Genomic DNA, 24,068 nt, shown 5'->3' with positions numbered 1-24,068 from the left:
ATGGGTAAGGGGCACTAAGGAATCTACTCCTGAAATCATTGTTTCACTAAATGCTAACTAATTTGGATGTAAATTTTAAAAAATAAAAAATAAAATAAAATAAAAAAGAAGCAAGTGAATCCACCTTCTCACAAGTTTAGAAATTTGCAGAGATGGAGGTCCCAGTCTCCAGGAGTCTTTCTCTTCTTACAAATTAAAAATCTCTTCATTGCCATTTCCATTCTGAATCCTCCTACTTCATGGAACAGGGCCTCTATGTCGTGCCATGGAGCTCTCTTGGAGCATGTATTTTCACTCCTGTGCCTCAGTGCCTGTTTTCAGCGACTTTGGCTAAGCAATCTGCCTCTAGGTATGCTTTCTCCAGCACCATCTGGACTGAAAGAGATGGTGTGGAATGACTCTGAGCATGTGACATCTACATGAATCCAAGGCTAGTTCTACCATGCTTCTCTTTCTGGACCAGAATGCAAATGGAACTTGGAGCAGCCCAGGCAGTGCCGCCTGCCCACGCTGTCATGGACAATTTCCAGTTAGATACTCATTAGCGCTCTGTAGCGGGCACAGAGCTCAGCCGCCTTGCAGTTTAAATGTAGCTCAGGGTAGATCTAGGTCACAATGGGTGGGAGGGGGAGGCTCTCTTTAAGAAAAAGAATACAAAATAATAAATAAATAATTAGGTATTAAAGTGAATATTCAGAATGGGCAAATAATCACAAAAAAACACAAATACTAAAAACCTAACAGAATAGCAGACATTTATTAATTAATTGCTACACACACCACTATCATACTTTCTGCCTACAAGTTTTGGCTCCCTACTCTTTACTCATTTGTTCACATGACAACAATTTTAAAACATTTTACATAAAGAGAATAGAACGATAACTCGATCTTTCTTATAGCACAATCTTTTTTTTTTTTTAATTGACAGAAAGCATAAAACAAACGGTAATCCTGGTACAGGTTTGTGTATTTATGGGAATCATGATAAATTCTATGTCATATGCTTCCCATCAAGAAAGATATATGAATTTGTAGTTTTTAATGTTGTATTATTGAGCATCTCTCATGTGTACTATCTATGAGAACAGAATCCTGGGCTTACCATTTTACCAAAAATGTAATGATAAGATAAAAATTTCCATAGAATAGTTTCTAGCTCTACCTGTTCAAATCTTATTTCTCCTCCAGGACTTTCATATTCCCTGTTCCAGACACCAGAGCCCATACTCACATTTTGATAGAACCGTAGCCTGCATCTAGCATATAAGGATAGCCATCACAATGGGCACTGGGAATATATTTGGAGGTTGTTTTTACACTGGGACAGCCAGCAGAAACTTAGCTATATACCACAACTGGCTGCAAACCATATAAATATACCCCACCAAACACAAACTAAATGCATTTCCAATTCAAATGCCTCTTAGCCAAATTCCCAAAATGCTTGTGTGACAGAAGGAAAAGAGACAATGGCCTTAATCCACTGAAGTTAAATTGTCTTACTTTTGCACATTTTTACAAAAACATATGACAATTATTCCTTTCTTTCTTCTCTTTCCTTCATGAACAATTCAGTCCTAAAGCCAGCAGGAAAGGACAGAGCAGGGTAGATAGACATCTATGCTGGCTAGGGGACTGGCAGGACATGCAGTGGCTTAGAGAGAAGTGACAGAGCCCCGGTGGGGTAGATGACAACATGGTAGCGTAGTGAGTTGGCTCAAGCTGAGTGAGAAGGGAACAGAAGTACAGCCGTACAGGGGCTCCGGCCCCCATCTATGTGAAGTCCCTGCCAAAGATGCACAATCTGAATCTCATCATAGAGAAGTGTCAGACAAACCTCAGTTAGGGAACATTCTATAAAATATACGGCCATAATCTTTAAACGTGAATGTCATGAATGTTGGTGAAGGACTGAGAAACTGTCCCACACAAGGAAGCTAAACATACATCACAACTAAATGTAACTTGATTCTGAACTGGATTTGAGGATTAGATGGTAGAAACATGTCAGTGTTAAATTCCTGATTTTGAGGGTTGTATGGTGGTTACGTAGAAGAATGTCCTTGCTTGCAGGAAATACATACTAGAGCATGAAGGGCTGATGTGGCATCAGATTGGCAACATACTCTTAAATGGCTGTTGGGATAGAGTTCCCTGTACTACTTTTCTGTAATTTTGAGTGCTTCCAAATTATATTAAAAGGATATAAAGGATGACCATATGAACACGTTACTAGGGTTGCTCAGGACCTTGGAAAGGGCCCACACGTGTGAGGGGACCTGAAGTTATGTTTCATTAACTTCACTATCTCTAATTGCAGCAAATATTCTAAGCAGTACCGTCTGAAAGGTCAATGTACCAAAAGGCATTTTTTCTGCAATTTAATCCTTGCCTTAGCTATGCCTGCTTTCTGAGGTCTTTTTGGCCTTCCTACCTTTACTGAGAATGAATGGAGTGGAATGAAGATGTTGTAAACATGCTTCAAGGTCAAGGAGCGGCAACCTACACTCTGAAGCTCACATCACTGAAGGCCCTTTGGCCTGTGCCTATTTGCTTAGCCTGGCTTGGTACTACTAATGGCGAGTGTTTTGCTTGAGGCTCACTGCAGACAACCTGGTGTTCACTGACCACACTCCCTTCTCTACTGCCTACTTAGAGTTAGGGTCAGCATGTGTATCATTTGCTGGATGCCCAAGACTTGGAGTTCCACTTGGAAGATAAAATTCAGAGTGAACAAGAAATCTTTAAAATCTACAACCTTCACTCCCTTCTTCTGTATACTCAGTTCAGTCCTTCCCTTCTCCTTTCTACAAATCTGTGTGCCTAAAGAGAGTACAATGTGGTCCATCCTCTCAAGATGGATAGCTCGAAGGTAGAGGGCAGCAATTTGGGCACATAAATTTAGTGCAGGTGATGTTAATCTATTTGACTGCACATCTAAGCTATCCCAATCTAGATTTTTATCATTAACTAAAATTTACACTTTGATCTCTTACTATATCTCTGAGTTGGTTCCAAATTCAGGCAGGGAAAAAAGGTGGTTTCTATTGGGTCCTCTTAATGTCCAATACAAATAAAAGATGATGGCACCTTCCAGAATGGTGGCAACAAATTAAAAAAAAAGTAATTTGAAGTACATTTTAGGAAGTAGAATTGACAAGACTCAGAATTGGATTAGGTATGGGGGGATAGCCCAAGGGGTCCTAAGGCAACATTGTGTTTGGGGATTCACTCACTAGAAGGACTCCTGAAACTCATTATATAGTCCTTCTCATGCTAAGATTACTAGAGTGATATTGTAAGGATACAGAGCTGGATGATAAGGAAAAAGGACACAGGTGGAAAATGGAAGAATCCAAGTGAAGGCTTCCTTATGTTCTCTCCCTCTGGGGAGGGATAACACAAAGCTGACTCTTGTGCCAGCAACGATAATGCAAAAACAGGTGTGCAATGTTTTTGCCCAGGGAAGCTCGTTAAAGGCTCAGCACCCAAAGGTTTTTATTAGGGCTGGTCATGCAAGCACTTCTGCCTAGCATGCACCAAAGTTCTTGACTCCCAGAAGGAAAGCAGGTCATGGTCAGCATAAACCATATTGTTTGTACAAACAGATGAGGCACAGCGAGGTATCCTTACTATTTAGGGAAAATCTTATTTCAGTAGAGAGAACTATTTTATCAGCCACGTTCCCAGATGTCAGCCAGGGGCCAACCTTACAAGCAGAGCTTTATAAGGAGAGCCATCTTTGGTCAGCTATGTTAACTCTTTTCTGCACAGGAGAAGAAAAGGGGAGATGTGAGTATGGCATCCAGGTTTCTACCTTAAGCATGTGGATGAACAGGGTTGTCACTTATAGAGATGGAGGAAAAAAAGAAGTACAGGTTTACAGGAGAAAATTAATATTTCAACCTCAAACACATAAAACTGACGATAGCTATGAGACGTCAAATTAAATTATGCTTTGGTGTAATCATAAACAATCTTAGAATTTCAGTGGTTTAACACAACAGTTAATTTCTCACTTAAGTTACGTATCTTTCATGGCTTGGTGGAAGGTAGTGAGTGGGGGTTGATGGTTGGTCTCTGTGTCACATAGTCACTCAGGGACCCAGGTCAGTAGAAGTCCATCATCTATAATATCTGTGGTTGTGATAAAAAAAAAAAAAAAAGAGAGAGAGAGAGAGAGAGAGAGAGACTGGGGAGGTGGAGTAAGAACTCTTCCATGCTTCAATCTAGAAGGGACACATGACCTCAACCAACTGTAAACAGAGTGGGAAATGTGGGGTAGTGGATGGGATGTTTGGTGAACATCTGCCACAAGTAGGACTGTCACATAGGTATCCACAACAAACTCTCACTTATGTTATGAGCAGATAGATTGTATTTGAAGCCACCCTTTCTCTTATCTGAATCACAATGGCCTCATAAGGGCAATGTTATCACCCTTTTCTGGTTTGAAAGAGTAAGAAATCCTGATTGGTTGATACTCCTCAAATCACCCTGTAGTGAAACTATCAGCACACTGAGGTCTTCGTTATTCACAAAATAGATTATGGTTTAGGATTGAAGGCAGTTTTTGAACTTCTCTGAGAGGAAGAGCTTAGTCCTAGAAAAGTCAGCCTAGAAACAGCCTGATGCTATGAGGAAAGAAGAGGGGCTCACAATGGTGAGAAGAGACATTTAAAACTATTTTTAGGGCTCCTGGGTGGCTCAGTCACTTAAACATCCAACTTCGGCTCAGGTCATGATCTCTTCTTGGTTCATGAGTTTGAGCCCCACATTGGCCTGCTTCAGAGCCTCTGTCCCCTTCTCTCTCTACCCCTCAGCCATTCACACACATGCTCGCTCTCTCTCTCTCTCTCTCTTTCAAAAATAAATAAACATTAAAAAAAAACAAAAAACTATTTTTAGAGCAAGATATTGGTGAGCAAGTTCACAGAGGAAAAGCTGGAGTTTTCCATGGTAGGTAACAAAACTCATGCCAGGGCTACCACTAGGTGTCAATAGCAGGAAAGGAAAAGATCAGAGAACAAATGGAGGAAGGTTATAGGGGAAGATGCAGATTGGCTCCAAGGAGTGAGAAGGTAGAAAGTGTCCCCACACTTACACTAAAGTTTTCCAAGAATTTCATATTATTACGTGATTAACCCCATTAATACTTTATACAGAAATAAAAGAAAGCTTCTCTCCCTCTTGTGTACATATGCATGTGTAACTACTGAGGTCTTCTATTTATTCAAAATCAGATTTAAGGTCAAAGAATCTAAGATACGTCTTATTTTAATGCCCAGATTATGCCAAGGCAAAAAGAAGAACTTTTCATTAGAAACAGCAAATCTTATTCAGCCCTTTCATGACACAAGCTAAAGACTGCTAACACCCTCCATGTGCCATAAAATAATTTGGAACGGCTAATAGATAATGTAACTTATAATAAATCCAAATATATTTTCACTTTGGTAAGGCAGTTCATCAAAACTAGATGATTAGTTTTTGCTTGGATCAGTGCAGTAAATGGTCAAAAGGGAAATTATCCCATAAAATATTACTATCATCCTAAAACTATACTGAACAGAATAGAAATCAGAAGAAACTAGCATTGGAGGCAAATCCATTATGCTGGGTTTCTCAATATTTTATATGTTGAGGCTTACAGAAAAATTGATGAGGAAGACGAACAAGGCACTGGATTTCAACTGCCTCAGACCCACTGGAACACTCTATGATCTGAGATCAGTATTCAGGACATTAAATATAGATTGTGGTTTTCAACCTTGAGGTCACACTGGAATCACATGGGAAGTTAGAAAAAATATGTTAACCCTCCTGCTACCCCAGGTTTCATTGGTCCGGGCATCGTGACTGTCTAAAACTCCCAGGTGACTCTAAGGTACAGCCCAAGTTAAGAACCACTGCATTAGAAGATTGTCGGGGACACTTTAAAAAACATGCCAGAGAGAAAGAATGAGGATGGCGGCTTAGGAGGACGCTGGGCTCACCGCGCGTCCTGGTGATCACTTAGATTCCACCTACACCTGCCTAAATAACACAGAAAACCGCCAGAGGATTAGCAGAACGGAGTCTCTGGAGCCAAGCGCAGATGAGAGGCCCACGGAAGAGGGCCAGAAAGGATTGGCAAGAGATCTTCAATGTGTTGAACAGAAAAAAATATGCAGCCGAGAATCCTTTATCCAGCAAGTCTGTCATTTAGAATAGAAGGAGAGATAAAGGTCTTCCCAAACAAACAAAAACTGAAGGAATTTGTCACCACTAAACCAGCCCTACAAGAGATCCTAAGGGGGATCCTGTGAGACAGAGTACCAGAGACATCACTAAAGCATAAAACATACAGACATCATAATGACTCTAAACCCATATCTTTCTATAATAACACTGAATGTAAATGGATTAAATGCGCCAACCAAAAGACACAGGGTATCAGAATGGATAAAAAAACAAGACCCATCTATTTGCTGTCTACAAGAGACTCATTTTAGATCTGAGGACACCTTTAGATTGAGAGTGAGGGGATGGAGAACTATTTATCATGCTACTGGAAGCCAAAAGAAAGCTGGGGTAGCCATACTTATATCAGACAAACTAGACTTTAAATGAAAGGCTGTAACAAGAGATGAAGAAGGGCATTATATAATAATTACAGGGTCTATCCATCAGGAAGAGCTAACAATTATAAATGTCTATGCGCCGAATACCGGAGCCCCCAAATATATAAAACAATTACTCATAAACATAAGCAACCTTATTGATAAGAATGTGGTCATTGCAGGGGACTTTAACACTCCACTTACAGAAATGGATAGATCATCTAGACACACGGTCAATAAAGAAACAAGGGCCCTGAATGACACATTGGATCAGATGGACTTGACACATATATTTAGAACTCTGCATCCCAAAGCAACAGAATATACTTTCTTCTCGAGTGCACATGGAACATTCTCCAAGATAGATCATATACTGGGTCACAAAACAGCCCTTCATAAGTATACAAGAATTGAAATCATACCATGCATACTTTCAGACCACAATGCTATGAAGCTTGAAATCAACCACAGGAAAAAGTCTGGAAAACCTCCAAAAGCATGGAGGTTAAAGAACACCCTACTAAAGAATGAGTGGGTCAACCAGGCAATTAGAGAAGAAATTAAAAAATATATGGAAACAAACGAAAATGAAAATACAACAATCCAAACACTTTGGGACGCAGCGAAGGCAGTCCTGAGAGGAAAATACATTGCAATCCAGGCCTATCTCAAGAAACAACAAAAATCCCAAATACAAAATCTAACAGCACACCTAAAGGAAATAGAAGCAGAACAGCAAAGGCAGCCTAAACCCAGCAGAAGAAGAGAAATAATAAAGATCAGAGCAGAAATAAACAATATAGAATCTAAAAAAACTGTAGAGCAGATCAATGAAACCAAGAGGTGGTTTTTTGAAAAAATAAACAAAATTGACAAACCTCTAGCCAGGCTTCTCAAAGAGAAAAGGGAGATGACCCAAATAGATAAAATCATGAATGAAAATGGAATTATTACAACCAATCCCTCAGAGATACAAACAATTATCAGGGAATACTATGAAAAATTATATGCCAACAAATTGGACAACCTGGAAGAAATGGACAAATTCCTAAACACCCACACTCTTCCAAAACTCAATCAGGAGGAAATAGAAAACTTGAACAGACCCATAACCAGCAAAGAAACTGAATCAGTTATCAAAAATCTCCCAACAAATAAGAGTCCAGGACCAGATGGCTTCCCAGGGGAGTTCATTCTATGAAGCCAGTATTACTTTGATTCCTAAACCAGAGACCCAGTAAAAAAAGAGAACTACAGGCCAATATCCCTGATGAACATGGATGCAAAAATTCTCAATAAGACACTAACAAATCGAATTCAACGGCATATAAAAAGAATTATTCACCATGATCAAGTGGGATTCATTCCTGGGATGCAGGGCTGGTTCAACATTCACAAATCAATCAACACGATACATCACATTAATAAAAGAAAAGATAAAAACCATATGATCCTTTCAATCGATGCAGAAAAGGCCTTTGACAAAATCCAGCACCCTTTCTTAATAAAAACCCTTGAGAAAGTCGGGGTAGAAGGAACATACTTAAACATCATAAAAGCCATTTAGGAAAAGCCCACAGCTAACATCATCCTCAAGGGGGAAAAACTGAGAGCTTTTTCCCTGAGATTAGAAACACGACAGGGATGCCCACTCTCACCGCTGTTGTTTAACATAGTGCTGGAAGTTCTAGCATCAGCAATCAGACAACGAAAGGAAATCAAAGGCATCAAAATTGGCAAAGATGAAGTCAAGCTTTCGCTTTTTGCAGATGACATGAAATATACATGGAAAATCCGATAGACTCCACCAAAAGTCTGCTAGAACTGATACACGAATTCAGCAAAGTTGCAGGATACAAAATCAATGTACAGAAACCAGTTGCATTCTTATACACTAACAATGAAGCCACAGAAAGACAAATAAAGAAACTGATCCCATTCACAATTGCACCAAGAAGCATAAAATACCTAGGAATAAATCTAACCAAAGATGTGAAAGATCTGTATGCTGAAAACTATAGAAAGCTTATGAAGGTAATTGAAGAAGATATAAAGAAATGGAAAGACATTCCCTGCTCATGGATTGGAAGAATAAATATTGTCAAAATGTCAATACTACCCAAAGCTACCTACACATTCAATGCAATCCCAATCAAAATTGCACCAGCATTCTTCTCAAAACTAGAACAAGCAATTCTAAAATTCATATGGAAACACAAAAGGCCCCGAATAGCCAAAGTAATTTTGAAGAAGACCAAAGCAGGAGGCATCACAATCCCAGACTTTAGCCTCTACTACAAAGCTGTAATCATCAAGACAGCATGGTATTGGCACAAAAACAGACACATAGACCAATGGAATAGAATAGAAACTCCAGAACTAGACCCACAAATGTATGGCCATCTCATCTTTGACAAAGCAGGAAAGAATATCCAATGGAAAAAAGACAGTCTCTTTAACAAATGGTGCTGGGAGAACTGGACAGCAACATGCAGAAGGTTGAAACTAGACCACTTTCTCACACCATTCACAAAAATAAACTCAAAATGGATAAAGGACCTGAATGTGAGACAGGAAACCATCAAAACCCTAGAGGAGAAAGCAGGAAAAGACCTCTCTGACCTCAGCTGTAGCAGTTTCTTACTCGACACATCCCCAAAGGCAAGGGAATTAAAAGCAAAAATGAACTACTGGGACCTCATGAAGATAAAAAGCTTCTGCACAGCAAAGGAAACAACCAACAAAACTAAAAGGCAACCAACGGAATGGGAAAAGATATTTGCAAATGATATATCGGACAGAGGGCTAGTATCCAAAATCTATAAAGGGCTCACCAAACTCCACACCCGAAAAACAAAGAACCCAGTGAAGAAATGGGCAGAAAACATGAATAGACACTTCTCTAAAGAAGACATCCGGATGGCCAACAGGCACATGAAAAGATGCTCAACGTCGCTCCTTATCAGGGAAATACAAATCAAAACCACACTCAGACATCACCTCACGCCAGTCAGAGTGACCAAAATGAACAAATCAGGAGACTATAGATGCTGGAGAGGATGTGGAGAAACGGGAACCCTCTTGCACTGTTGGTGGGAATGCAAACTGCTGCAGCCACTCTGGAAAACAGTGTGGAGGTTCCTCAGAAAATTAAAAATAGACCTACCCTATGACCCAGCAATAGCACTGCTAGGAATTTACCCAAGGGATACAGGAGTACTGATGCATAGGGGCACTTGTACCCCAATGTTTATAGCAGCACGCTCAACAATAGCCAAATTATGGAAAGAGCCTAAATGTCCATCAACTGATGAATGGACAAAGAAATTGTGGTTTATATACACAATGGAGTACTACTTGGCAATGAGAAAGAACGAAAGAACGAAATATGGCCCTTTGTAGCAACGTGGATGGAACTGGAGAGTGTGATGCTAAGTGAAATAAGCCATACAGAGAAAGACAGATAACATATGTTTTCACTCTTATGTGGATCCTAAGAAACTTAACAGAAACCCATGGGGGAGGGGAAGGATAAAAAAAAAAAGAGGTTAGAGTGGGAGAGAGCCAAAGCATAAGAGACTCTTAAAAACTGAGAACAAACTGAGGGTTGATGGGGGGTGGGAGGGAGGGGAGGGTGGGTGATGGGTATTGAGGAGGGCATCTTTTGGGATGAGCACTGGGTGTTGTATGGAAACCAATTTGACAATAAATTTCATATATTGAAACATAAATAAATAAATAAATAAATCAATCAAAAATAAAAAATAAAAAAATAAAAAACATGCCAGACTCAACTAGCTTCCAGCTTTGAATACAAGTGGGAGGTGTTGTTTTTCATTTGTTTTCAAATTCACAAAGTATACAGAGAAACAGCAAAGTTCAAAAACTTATCTACCACCTCTAATGCAACCAGTTAAGTTTTTTTTAAAAAAATCTTATAAAAAGCTTACATACATACATATCTATTTGTGTCATGAGAAATATTTTTATTTACACTAAAGAATTGTGTATTGTATCCTTTCCTTTTTAATATTAATTACATTCATGATATCTGTTGAGTATGTGGCTACTAAGTAATTCACATGTCTACACCGTATTTTATTTGACCACCATTCCCTTCTTGCTGATCACTTTAGCTATTCTTAATTCTTTCGTGGCAGTAAGCATCCTTACACATGGATTACACGCATCGTGATGAACTTCTGTAAATATTTTATAAGGTAAATTCCTGAGAGTGAGATCGTGGATGCATGTAAAATGTGGATAAATGTAGTGAGATTAACACATACGTTAAAATAGATGCTACCTACGGTTGTCAAGCACACTTTCACGACTGTCAGTTCGGAAGCCTCGGCAGAGGGCGGTTGACCAGCGGCCAGCTGGGGATGGCGGTCATCAGCCCGCAGTGCCCCTGAGGCAGTCTCTGAGGGCAGGCGCTCTCGGGTCACGTGGGCGGCTTGCCCCGCCCCCCGGAAGCTCCGAGCCTCGGTCCGAGGCCTGGCTCCCGCAGGAGAGTCACGCGGCCTCCGCTGCTGGCAGGACGTGCGGAGGCGGAGCAAGGGACTAAAGGTAAATTCAGTTCTCGCGGCGGGGTTGGGCGGGGCTCGCGAGCGCCGCTGTTTCCGGCCGGGCTGCGGGTCTCAGGTCGGGCTTCCGCTGGCGGCGCCGGCGGTGCACTGGAGCTGGTGGGGGTTGGTGTCGTCTGGCCTATGCTCCAGGCCCTTCTGAGCGCTGTGGCTCTGCCGGGAGTCGGCTCGCGTTCGTTAACCGTTAATCTCCGGACTGGATTCCGCCCAGTCACAGCGAGGCCCTTCGAGCTTGTTCACCTTACAGTCTGGGCCCACCCAGGACCTGCCGCCTGTGTGGGGCAGGCGGGGCGTTTTTAACTAGCTTTCCTGGCCTCTATGCGTACTAAATCTGCTCCGCGGTTTCTGCAGCCCAGGCCGTGGTAGATACTCGTCTCCTGAAGTCTGTAGGCGCAACAGTCCAGAACCTCTGGACAGCCACGTGTAGCCTGTGCCCGGGGTTCCTGAGCACCTCTCCGTATAACTACTGTAGACGGTCTTTACTAAGGTGTTAAATACACTTTCAAGTCGTGCGTTAATTTGTCAGAACTGGAAGGGCCTTAGAGATGACAGCTCACATGGTTAGAGCGTTTCCCATGGTCCGGTCCTGCTCTACAATACTTGATTTGTATTCCAGAGCAGCTACATGACTTTATTAAATGATTAAACGCTTTAAACATCCGTTGATGCTACTCTTGTGACATTAGCTTTCCTAAAGTAAAAAAAAAATCAGAACCATGTTTGGTGATAAACGTACATCTATGTATATATACGTACACAGATATCTTTATTTTGCTAAAAGGCTTTGTACCTTTAAGTTTACTTGCAGGCCACGAGTTTTTATAAACCATGGATGCTGCTTAGATGAAATGTTAAGATGTATACACTGTGTTCACTGAATATAGACTCAGAAGATGTAGGTTTGAATCCTGACTGCTACTTTTGTTAAAGGGGATCCTTTACCCTTAGTTTCCTAATCTGCAAGATAGGTATACTACTTACCCCTTGGCGATAGTGAACTCCTGTATGCAAACAGTCCAAGTGGGTGGCCACTCACTGAAGGATAACTAGTTTTATCTATAATATTCTGCCATCCAAAGAGATGCAAAACTAATATCTAAGGCTGGTCTCTTCTCTGAACCTAAAAACAAGGGTGTCACCCTGGAGCCATGCATTCTGATAATGTGTAGGTCAAGGCTCCAGACTTAGTAAAAGCACCTTTGTCAGAGATCAAGAGGAATAACAAGTAAGTTCTTTTAATTTCATGTCTCTTTTGTCTCCAGTGTCTTATGGAAACTTATTTATTTTTTTTTTTTTTTAATTTAACCTGAATGGATTCCCTATGCTGGAAAAGTATCTAATAGAGACTGAGGATCTATTGAACTAATCTGTAATTTTATATGGTGTTAGCACGTTTAGAAACCTATTTTAGGCACGGGCCAAAAAAATACTTCTTAAGGAGGAAAATGGAACAAAATGGCTAAATTTTTTAGAAGTGACTTTGCTTGATCTAGCCCCCAAACAGCACAGACCGGTTAATTTTTCACTTTCTTTTTAGTTAAGATTCTGCTATCTTAAAGTAGACTCAAAATGAGGAAATATGTGGGAGCATATGAATAGTGCATCAAAGTAACAGTAACTAAGGTGAATACATTGACTCTTATTGTCTGAATGGACCATGATATTCACAATATTTAATTAAGAATAATGTGGATGTTAATTATAAATATTACTAGCTATCATAAATACATATGACCATTATTTGAAGGGTATGATAATACTTTCCTAAGCAAAAAGCAAGACTGTAATCATAGTTCTCTGAAACCTTTTATCATTTAGCCCAGCGTTCTCTGCTCATTTCTTATCAGCTTGTGCAAAGTTCACCGCAGTTTTCCTTGGTTGGGGTGCAAACACTGCTAAAACTGTATGTTCGAAGAGACTGAAACTTGAGGAAGGATTGTATTGGGTTCTCATTTCTTTGGAAGTCTGGAGAACTTAATTAACTTTTCATGCTGTACATTTCATATGTTTTACTTGCTTGATACTAGTATTTCTTTTCTAACTTTTTGCCTGGACAAAGAAAACTAAATATTCATTTATTTCCCCTTTCTAGTGCCAAGTTTTTAAAGAAGCTGAACAAAATTCTCAGTCCATTCATGATCTTTCTGCAGAGGCACGTTTTCTGAGGATAGAAAGTGCCATTTTATCCTGTTTCTTGGTTTTTGGATCATCTGTTACATAAATGTAAAGTAGGATACAACTTCTAAGCTAAAAGAGTAATTTTAAATATAAGACTAAATGTTACATTTTTAGGCATTTAAGAAATTCCGTGTTTTCTATCCCCTTGCTTTTCTTTATAAATTTACTCTATCTACATGTATCCATCAATGATATATTGTTTTGTTTTGCCCATTTTTGCACTTGGTAAAAATAGCAGCATACTCCGAATTCTTTAAAAATTGTTTTCCTTTAAAGTTATATTTTTGAAGTTAATCCAACTTGATGCATCCAGACATTTTTTACTGCTACATTGCATTCCATTGAATGAATGTGAAAATTCTCCATTCTACTGTTGATGCATTTTGAGTTTTTTCCCATCGTTTGCTGTTATAACCATTCCTGTGATTATCTCCTAGTGTACCTCTGCATGTTTCTCTGGAGTGTACTTAAAGGGGGATTAATGGATCGTGAATATGTTCGACTTTACTAGGTCATGCCAAATTGTGGTAGCACTAATTAATGTCATCACTATCAACTTCTCCATATCCTCACCAGTACTTGCTATAATTTTTGCCACTCAATTGGATAGAAAATAGTATCCTATTTGTGACTTTGCTTTGCATTTCTTTTACTTTTTCCTTCTGATGAGGTTGAGCATCTTTACATGTAATCACTGGCCATTTACACTTCCTCATCTATGCAATGTTTGTGTCTTTTGCCCATTTTTCTGTGTGTGTGTGTGTGTGTGTATGTGTGTGTGTGTTTGCACTTTACTGGTATAGTAAAGTCCTTCATACTTTCTGAATCGTCATCCTTAGTGGGTTATACGTGTTGCAAACTCTACATTTCTTGTTTTTTTCTTCAGCCTATTTCAGTTCATCTGTTCCCTTTTATCTTATCTTTGTTGCCCCTCTGTCTGTTCTGTCACAAAATGTGATAAAGGCTGCACGTCCAATGCTGTGGAGTAAATACTACCACCTGAGCAATTTGTATACTTTGGGTACCTGCCAATATCAAGCAAAACAAGATAATTGTTTAGGGATGTGGTAATCCAGCCTTCTGTTAGCCACAGCTAATCCAGGAAATTATGGCATGGCCCTCATTGCCTTTGCTTAAAAATACTATATTTTTGGGTTTTTTTTGTTATTGTGAAATGATTTTCAGTTTTTTAATTTGAGTATAGTTGACGCACAATGTTACATTAGTTTCAGGTGTACAACATAGTGATTCAGCTTCTCTGTATGTTAGCTGTGCTCACCACAAGTGTAGCTACCATCTGTCACCATACAACACTATTACAATATTATTGACTGTATTCTCTCTGCTGTGCCTTTTATTCTCATGACTTATTCATTCCATAAATGGAGGTCTGTATCTCCCACTCCCCCTTACCAATTTTGCCATTCCCTAACCCCCTTCCCTTTGGCAACCATCAGTTCTCTGTGTTTATAGGTCTGATTCTGCTTTTTGTTTCTTTGTTTATTCATTTGAGTGAAATCACATGGTATTTGTCTTTCTCAGTTTGATTTACTTATTGTGAAATAATTTTTTAAAATAGCATACGTTATGTTTTTCCATCATGTAAAAAGCAACTAGGTTAGTTAGAGCAGGAATTAACAGTGCAAACTTCAGAGTACAGACTTGACATTTCTATAATTTCCTAAGATTGATTTGTGTAATGCTTTCCTTTATACCTTGAATTCAAAGTTCCTTCCTGCCTCTCCTCATCAACACACATGCACACACACAAACATCCCTCATCCTACACCTCAGTTTTGGAGCGCAGGCTGATGTAATATCTAGTGTCTATGTTCCTTGTGGCTCAGAATTACACTTCTCAAAACAGTAGCCTGTGAAGTCCTTCATCTAAGGCTCTCTCCTAACACATTCACATGGAGATTTTTTACTTCTAAATAATAATTTCTGTTTTACAAACTTTTTAAATGATCCATGCTCTTTTTCTCCCAACATTTCCAGACTTCCAATCAATGAGTCATACAAGATTAAATAAATATTTAGTAAAGCCATCAGAAAGCCTGGAGCCTCTGCCATAAAACACATATTCCCTCTTGTTGGGAGGAGATTGGGTCTACAGCTTATGACCATTCTAATCTATATTCATCAAGGTCCAAGTGCCCTTTTTTTTTTTTAAATTTTTTTAACGTTTATTTATTTTTGAGACAGATAGAGACAGAGCATGAACGGGGGAGGGTCAGAGAGAAGGAGACACAGAATCTGAAACAGGCTCCAGGCTCTGAGCTATCAGCACAGAGCCCGACGCGGGGCTCGAACTCACAGACCGTGAAATCATGACCTGAGCCAAAGTCGGCTGCTTAATCGACTGAGCCACCCAGGCACCCCTCAAGTGCCCTTTTTAAAAAGGTTCCACATGGGGCACCTGTGGGGGTGCTCAGTCATTTAAGCGTCCAATTTCGGGTCAGGTCATGATCTCCTGGTTCATGAGTTCGAGCCCCATGTCAGGCTCTGTGCTGACACTCAGAGCCTGGAGCCTGCTTCGAATTCTGTGACTCCCTCTCTCTCTGTCCCTCCCCTGCTCGTGTGTGCTCTCTTTCTCTCAAAAATAAACAAACATTTAAAGAAATTTTTAAAAGAAGTTCCATATATGCATTTATATGTAAAATGTTAACCTAAGACGAGTGAAATCAAAATGGCAGTTTCCTGTTCTCAAGGAAAGTTACATCATCACTCTGTATAACTTCCTTTGAAATATGACGATGTTACTGTATTTGAAGAGGAGGTGGATTAGGAAGGATTGGTCATCTTCCTAAAATTAGAATATTTGAAGTTGACATGTGATTTATAATTTTGTTAAATATCTTAAATTATAGGCAACTGTATTCTGTTTAATACCATGAGCATTCCATGGCAACCTTCCTTTGTTTAACAGCATCTGGGTCTCTACAACTATCATGGGCCATCACTTTGATTCACTTCCTTTCCTTTTCTATATGTAATTCCTTATCTTGTATCAGGCAGAGTTGGATACCTCTCACGTTATCTGCAGCTATCTCATTTCCCAATCTGATGAAATCCATAAAATAATTAAATTGTTAAAATGGACCTGAAACTGGAAATGTTGAGTAAAACCTAGTCTTGCCACAACCTTTAGAATGGTTGTTACATTTTGTTTTGGAAGGCTTGTGTCAACATAAACATCTATTGAGACATTATGACTGAAGAGTTATTTTGGATTGAAAATGAACATATAACCCATTTTAAAGGCTGATTGTGTGATTAATTTTGAAATAATAGCTCCTAAATGTCATACAGTGATGTATATAAATCATTATTTTGATTGAAGGGCTAGATCAGACCTATACAGAGAGCCAATCTCACTATGAACAATATTGAAAGATTTCTTAGTCTTATTTTTCTCACCTTTCAATTTCTATATTTGGCCAAAAGGGTATTTAAGAATCTAATAGACAAACTTTAAAGATACTAGGAAGAAAAGTAGTAGTAATAATTCTGGATATAAACTCTTACTTGGAATTTAACACTATTTGATTTCTAGGAGAGTGGAGGTTAAGGAAATAAGGAAAATTACAAGGAGAAAAGTAGTCCAAGCCTTCATGAAAGAACCAACCTTTTGGGACAATTTCCTAGGAAGTCCATATTTTCTTCATGTATTGTGTAATACACATAGAGGTGGCCAGCATTAGAATGGATTTCACCTCATTGCCTGCCTTCCTGCTGGATCACCACTTACTTACCATTTGAGGAAAATGTAGGACAGAAAAGTAAACACCAAGTGAATGTCATTTGATTAACAGTAGATTGGACACATACTGGTCTTGCCTCTCTTCAGGCTCTCTTCCACTTGATCTTTAACTGTTGATGCACCTAAGGAATTATATTAGACCTGTCTGTACTCCCTCTCCAACTTACTCCATTGAATTCTGTAACTTTTCAACTCTCAAATTTCTCTCTCTTGTGATTCTCAACTCTAGTTTCATATATCCAACTGTAGACATGATATCTCTGTCTAGAGTCTTTTAGTTATTCCAAACTCAGTATGTGCAAAATGTAGCTAGTTCTTGATTTTCCATTTCTGGAAATACCATTCCATTTTCAGTCTTTTCTATCATAGTTACAATCTCGCTGGTTGCACAAAACTAAAACCTGGGAGCTACCCTTATTTATTTTCTGTAGCTCCTTTATTCCTGTTCACGAGCCCAACCTCTCTGGTCTTACTCAGTTTCCTCACTATACAATTAAAATAATACCTTTTTATAGTAACATGTTAGGATATTAAATGAGTTAAGTAAATGTAAAGTCTTAAAACAGTACCTGACATTTAATTAGCACAGTGTAATTGTGGCTACTGCTATTGTTGTTGTTGTTGTTGTTGTTGTTGTTACTTTTTCACCCCCACAAAATCAACACCCTGGTCTAAACCACCATATTCTGTCCTGTGGATCACTACAATAGCTTTCTGATTTCTGTGTTTCCACTCTTGTTTGGCTACAATCTATTGTCCACACAGCCAGGGCATTCTTTTAAAAACAGATCATGTCATCTCTGCCTGCTTTACACCCTTTAACACATTCCCTTTGCCCCTACAATAAAATTCACACACAGTACTGCATGACCTGGCTCCTGTTTGTTTCACCAAGCTCACTTGTTATGGTCCAGTCTCCTATCTGTTCCTCATTAGCCAAGTCTCCTTTCCTCAGGTTTTCATATTTGTTGTTCCTCAGCCTGGAATGCTCTTCCTTCAGCTCTTAGAATGTCTGGTTCATTTGCATTTTTCAGGTTCTAGCTCAACTGTCATTTCAGAATCATCTTCCCAGCCTATTCTTTGCAAAATGGCCTCCCCTTTTCTCTCTCATATTACACAGTTCATTTTATTCATGGTTGTTATGGTAGTGTGTAATTATATCATTTGTGTATTTGTTTACTGGTATTTATTTGTTGGTCTCACCAACTAGAATATAATATCTAGAAGAAAGAGACCTTATCTCTTTTACTTCCTTGAAGTGCTAGTCACATAGTACATGTTGAGAAAATATTTGTCAAATGAATGATAATCTCTGACAAGAAAAGAGAACTTTGCAAAAGGAGAATCTGAAGATCCATTGTTGAAATTTTCTTTTCATTTTGTAATTCTGTGCTAAAGATTACTGTCAATAGTCCCTTCTTGAGAAATTTTCCCGCTTAGTTTTGAGACATATATTCCTCTCTAAATAGATTACAGAGAAATTTGTCCATCAATGATCCAAAGAAAAAGTAGGATGTGATTAGATGTTACCATGAACTTTTAGTTTCTTTCATATAATAAAGGGGTTGAAGTAGCCCTGCTCCAAGGTAATGGTCTGGGTACATACAAGATCTCATGCCCAAATGCTGTAGGCAGCCTCTTTTCTGTCCACTCACATTGGGGAGTGAGCTTGCCTTATGCCGCTTGTGGAGCTGGACATTGTCTGGATAGTTGAAGGTTCCCATTCTCCAGCAGAGGGCAGAAACCATGAAGGAATATCCAAAAATGCATTATTAAGAAATAAAAAGTAAAACTCTTTAAGTGGTCTCAGTTTGCGTTTTGTGATTTTTATTTCATTACATGCAAAGATTCAAAATATGCTCTTGCCTGGGGAAGAAAGCTGTTTGTCAACCCTAAGGTAATATTATATGTGGTTCTTTATACTTTTTGAAAGTTATAGACCACACAGTCTCTATCCTGAGAGGAAAAGCAGGAATGTTTCCAGAAAAATTGGTGATTACAACACTAATGGAAAGAGGGTGGCGAGAAGAAGAAAGATTTGGGGTTAGGAGTAAAGAAAGAAAAATACAGCAATTCTTGGCAAAACAGGATATATAGTTTTTTGTTTTTTGTTTTTTTTGTTTTGTTTTTTTTTTTGTTTTTTTTTTTTTTGTTTTTTTTTCAGAAACTGTCATAGAATAAAACTTAAATACTCCCCCTATGGGACGCCCTCAGGAAAATCCTCTACAGAGGCTGACACTCCTGACACTGATGTATCTTGATGTTTCCTTCTCACATGGAATTAACAGACTATGACTGTTTTCTTAAAGTATACAAAGGTCTCTTTGAAAGAGCTGCTTTCAAAGAAGTAACCTAAACATCTTTGCTGAGAAAAAATATATTCAGAGTACCTGGAAATTCTCTACTAAAACTTCTCTGTTTAGAAATATATATACATATATTTCTATATATACGTCTATATATTACATACTTCTATAAATTAATTGAAGAGAAAGCCATCTCTTTGAATTCCCAACAAGGCAGAAGAAAGTAATGACAGTTTCTGAGTTAAGAAAATGTAATATGCCCATTCATACCTATCTCCTTATGGCAGAGTAGTTATCTGGTTGATTTCTAAGACTGGTTGTTCATTCCAGGCAAAATCAAATGAATCACCCTACCAAGATCTCAACCAAGAGATCCAAGACTGTTCAGACTATCAAAGAATCCTACCTTCAGAAGAAGGTTGAAAACAACACTGGTAACTGGCTGTTGTTTAGCATTGAATTGATAGGGAATAAAAGGACAATGAAACTTAACTCTTTGGGTCTTGGGACTTTGAAATATACACCTTACCCATTGAAATGAATCTAATATGAGTCCAGCCTCAAAGTGGGGAATCTTTCCTAATTTGGGCAAGCTTTAAGAGTCTCTAACTTGAAATTATGACCATGACCCAATGTGTATAAATGCTTTATTTTGTATAGCTACCAAAAACAAAAACAAAACAAAAACAAAAACAAAAACACCATCCATCAGTCTTAGAGAAATCAAACGTCTATTACAGTATGATTCTCTCCATAGCCAAACTAGTGAAGACTACTTGCTTTTTGTTTTGTTCGACTAGCATGGATCTTGATGGCTCTGAACAAGATCCTGAAGTGAAGGAATATTCTCCTGTCTGTGTTGGCAGAGAAGATGACATTAAAAAATCTAAAAGAATGACAGCTGTTGTCCATGATAGAGAAGTGGTCATTTTCTACCACAAAGGAGAATATCATGCGATGGATATTCGCTGTTACCGTAAGAGTTTATTTTTTATTTGTAAACCTTGTATTTGTTTACTAACCACAAAACTATCAAAATTTCAGGTGTTTTTTTTTGTTTGTTTGTTTGTTTTTTGTTTTTTTTTTTTTTTTTTTTTTTTTTTTTTAGTGACTAGATGTAATATTCAATTCCTTTTCAGACTCAGGAGGGCCTTTACATTTGGGAGAAATAGAGGTATGTAAAATCTATTCTCTACAAATTCACGTTTTATTTATATTGTCTCATTCTGTATGCAAAAAAAATGTATTTGAGCTTGAACTGTCTTTTAACGCTTTGAGTATAATTGCTAATATTCTAGGAATTTACAGTCCTACAATGTAGAGAAAACTGTTTCACAGATAAATATGAGAAGTATGCATGTCTTCTGACCTAATAATTATACTCTGATATCTACCCTGCAGATATAATTGCACAAATGTTTAAGAATATATAAAGGAGAGGTTTACTGTGGCATTATTTGTCATAATGAAAAATTGAAGGCAACCTAAATGTTTTAACAATAGGAAACAGTTTCAATAAGCTATGAATAGCCATGCTGTGGAAAACTGTGCAGCCACTAAATTAATGAGGCAGATTTCTGTGTGTTGGTATGGAGGGATGTCAGCAGTATATCTTTGAGCAGAAAAAAGCAAGCCATAGAATAATAGGTCTAATGAGATCCCATTTTTTAAATAAAAAGTAACATTCACTTTTTACTTTTTACTGCACAGTTTGATTTTTTTCAGTGATTATATATTACCTGTATAATGTAGTAAAAATGTGTGTATTTAAAAAAAAATTTTTTTTAAAAAGCCTTATCTGAGGAGGGAATGGGGGAACTGTCTTACTTCCAAACTAGCTAGCCGCCTAATTTGTTTTCTACTTCATAAAACTGATCTCTCTCCCTCCTTCCCTCCCTCTCCTCCCTGAACAGTACAAAATGAATGCTTAAACTTAGTGTTCCACTCTCTCTACACTTCATATCTACCTATTTCCACACCTGTCCTCATGTTAAAGGACATTCATTATGAACATGAATGTTTGAATTACGAAAATGTGAATGTTTGTTGACAGTTCTGTGGGGGTACAATATCAGCACTCCTGCACTTCTGGTGTAGAGAAAAAGGTAAGCACGTGGTGATGATAATGTGAAAGAATTTCCCTGAGTTTTGGACCATAATGAGAGCTGTAAGACTTTGCTCCTCCAAGTGTGATCCATAGAACCAGCAACACTGGCGTCACCTGGGAGTTTGTTGGAACCACAGAATCTTGTACCCTACCCTAAGCCTACTGAACTTAAACAAGATCCAGGTGATTCCCATGCTCTTTAAAATTTGAGAACCACTGACTTAAGACAGTTAAAAAGTTGAGAATTGACTACTTTGAGTCACAGATCACTCTTCAGTTAACGTATACACTCATGCCTTTAGTAACCTTCTTAAATTTATATTTGAAGCTTACTGTGCTCCCAGCGGCTAGAGGAAATTCCTTTAGAAGCACTTGATGCCGTTGTCCCATTTCTGTCAAGGAAGTGACGTTCACATCTAATACATAACAGCATAGCTTCAGTCACATGGTGTAGTTGCCTGAGCTCATTTTCTGATACAGTTCTAACATGCTGGGTTTCTAATCAAATGCAAAAGGGACCTGATGACTGCTAAGATTAGGTTCTGCCTTATGCTGAATAATTTGTAAATGGAAGGAAAAAAGAGGAGCTGGCCTGTTCTTTAACCTGGTTATTCTGCAATAGAATCTGTTCTGAGTCTGAGATTTATTGTGAATGTTGGAAATGTCAGACTATTAAATCATTTATTTCCTTCCCCAGGAGTTTGACGGACGACCATGCATAGTTTGCCCCTGGCATAAATACAAAATTACTTTGGCAACAGGAGAAGGACTATACCAGTCTATAAACCCTAGAGATCCATCAGCAAAACCTGAGTGGTGTTCCAAAGGAGTAAAGCAAAGGATTCATACAGTGACAGTGGACAATGGGAACATTTACGTGACTCTTTCTAAAGAACCTTTTAAGTGTGACTCTGATTTTTATGCCACTGGAGACTTCAAAGTAATTCAGAGTTCTTTCTGATAAAATTATATGGCAATGAAAAATGGTGTGTGTGTTTGGAAAATATTTTTAGAATAACTTTGCTTCAATACCAAAGAGGATTAATTTTCCCAAAACAGGCACATTTATTACTTACTTTAAAAAAATCACATACATCTGAGCAGTTCAAAGTGATGTAAGGATTATTGTTAAGATCTATAGAATACATTTCACCCAATCCTCTGGACTGATTGGAACCTGAAGGTTATAAGTTTGGAATGTGCATTTTCAGGGTGAAAATAATTTGCAGTAACCACATTGAAAAAAGATAAAAATGAGATCTAATAAGAACCATTGGGGAGGGGGGTAATCCTTATTTTGATGTAGTAGACTTTATCATGGAAAAGTTTTAATATATACAAACTAAACAAAATAGTGTAACAAACTCTCATCACCTAGCTTCAACAATTACCAGCATTCTTCCATTCTTATTTCCATTCTTATTTCACTGATACCTCCACACACTCTCCATCTCCCCTATTTATTATTCTTACTTTTTAAAAGTAAAATTTAAATACACTGAAATACTTAAATCTCAACTATTCAATATTTCTAAATACATAGCAGACTTTTTATACTTGAAAAATGTCTCCAAAATGGGGTTGATTTACATGCTTCATTTAAAAATAAGAAACTTATTCAACACTTACTACATACAACACCTGGTGCTCGTCACAAGTGCACTCCTTAATCCTCATGTACTGCGCATTGAAACCACATAAATCTTGGCTCAGTTTCTCTCTGGTCAAGGCAGACACTCCTAAAGTAAGGAAGATACACACAGCTGCTTCCCAGACATGAAGGACGTGAAGTCTCTTACTCAGTGAGCCAAAGTACTGGGAGTGCCTAGATGAAATTGTCAAATAAAGGTGTTCTTTCTTTTTTCAGAATTTCGTGATGTGTGTAGAACTAAGCATTCCGTGTAAATGTTACAGAGAAGAGATATAGGATGTTCTTCCTCGGAGTCCTTTCTGCTGAGTTCACAAGCAGGGTTGATGTTAAATTGGTCCACCCTGTTTTTACATGCCAGTTATTTATGGCCAACACTATTCTGGTTGCCTCGTGCCACACTGTACCAGAACACTCTGGGTGCTTATCATCTAAAATTCGGCAGCATATAGTAGAATATAAGAATAAGAAGGACCAGAACCAGGATGAACAGATTATGAATTCAGAGAATTCTGTGAGAAAAGCTGTTTGTCAAAATTGGAACTTTGTCTCAAAAGCACAGTAATCTTCTTAGTGGCACAGGATTGAATTAAGGCTCCAAACATAATACTTAACATTCTAAGGGGGCCACCTGGACTCTTTCCCTTGGTTATTGTAAAAATAATAAGTGACTAAAATACTTATCATTAAGGGTCTGCTTACAGAGCCCTTTGCTACATATTACATTTCCTTTTCTTTTTTTTATTTATTTATTTATTTTTTAATTTTTTTTTACATTTTATTTATTTTTGAGAAACAGAGTGAGACAAAGTGTGAGTGGGGGAGGGGCAGAGAGAGAAGGAGACAGAATCTGAAGCAGACTCCAGGCTCTGAGC

General features: G+C 38.4%; 2 protein-coding genes across 11 annotated transcripts in view; one reads left to right on the top strand and one right to left on the bottom strand.

Annotated features, from left to right (window-relative positions):
- The window catches only part of SKIC3 (SKI3 subunit of superkiller complex), a 161,550-nt gene extending 150,469 nt beyond the window's left edge, over positions 1 to 11,081 (bottom strand). For both annotated transcript variants that reach the window (XM_081796447.1, XM_081796450.1), the window contains exon 1: positions 10,916 to 11,081. The gene's annotated coding sequence lies outside the window, so the exon portion shown is untranslated. The remainder of the gene's footprint in view (positions 1 to 10,915) is intronic.
- On the top strand, positions 11,062 to 22,529 carry RFESD (Rieske Fe-S domain containing). 9 transcript variants are annotated; one of them, XM_060635359.3, is made up of 5 exons: positions 11,248 to 11,666; positions 13,284 to 13,414; positions 20,239 to 20,414; positions 20,578 to 20,612; positions 22,243 to 22,529. In XM_060635359.3, the coding sequence occupies exons 3-5, from the start codon at positions 20,240 to 20,242 to the stop codon at positions 22,504 to 22,506; spliced, it is 474 nt and encodes a 157-aa protein (XP_060491342.1). In that variant the 5' UTR covers positions 11,248 to 11,666; positions 13,284 to 13,414; position 20,239; the 3' UTR covers positions 22,507 to 22,529. The 9 variants fall into 9 exon arrangements, with proteins under 9 accessions (XP_060491340.1, XP_060491342.1, XP_060491341.1 ...); XM_060635358.3 differs by having other exon boundaries at positions 11,248 to 11,678; XM_060635360.3 differs by having other exon boundaries at positions 11,248 to 11,678; positions 13,284 to 13,419.
- The last annotated feature ends 1,539 nt before the right edge of the window (positions 22,530 to 24,068 follow it).

The sequence above is a fragment of the Panthera onca genome, chromosome A1, assembly GCF_046562875.1.
Source record: "Panthera onca isolate mPanOnc1 chromosome A1, mPanOnc1 haplotype 2, whole genome shotgun sequence".
NCBI lineage: Eukaryota > Metazoa > Chordata > Mammalia > Carnivora > Felidae > Panthera > Panthera onca.
The sequence above is the reverse complement of the archived record's forward strand: the minus strand, read 5'-3'. Positions and strand labels throughout refer to the sequence as shown.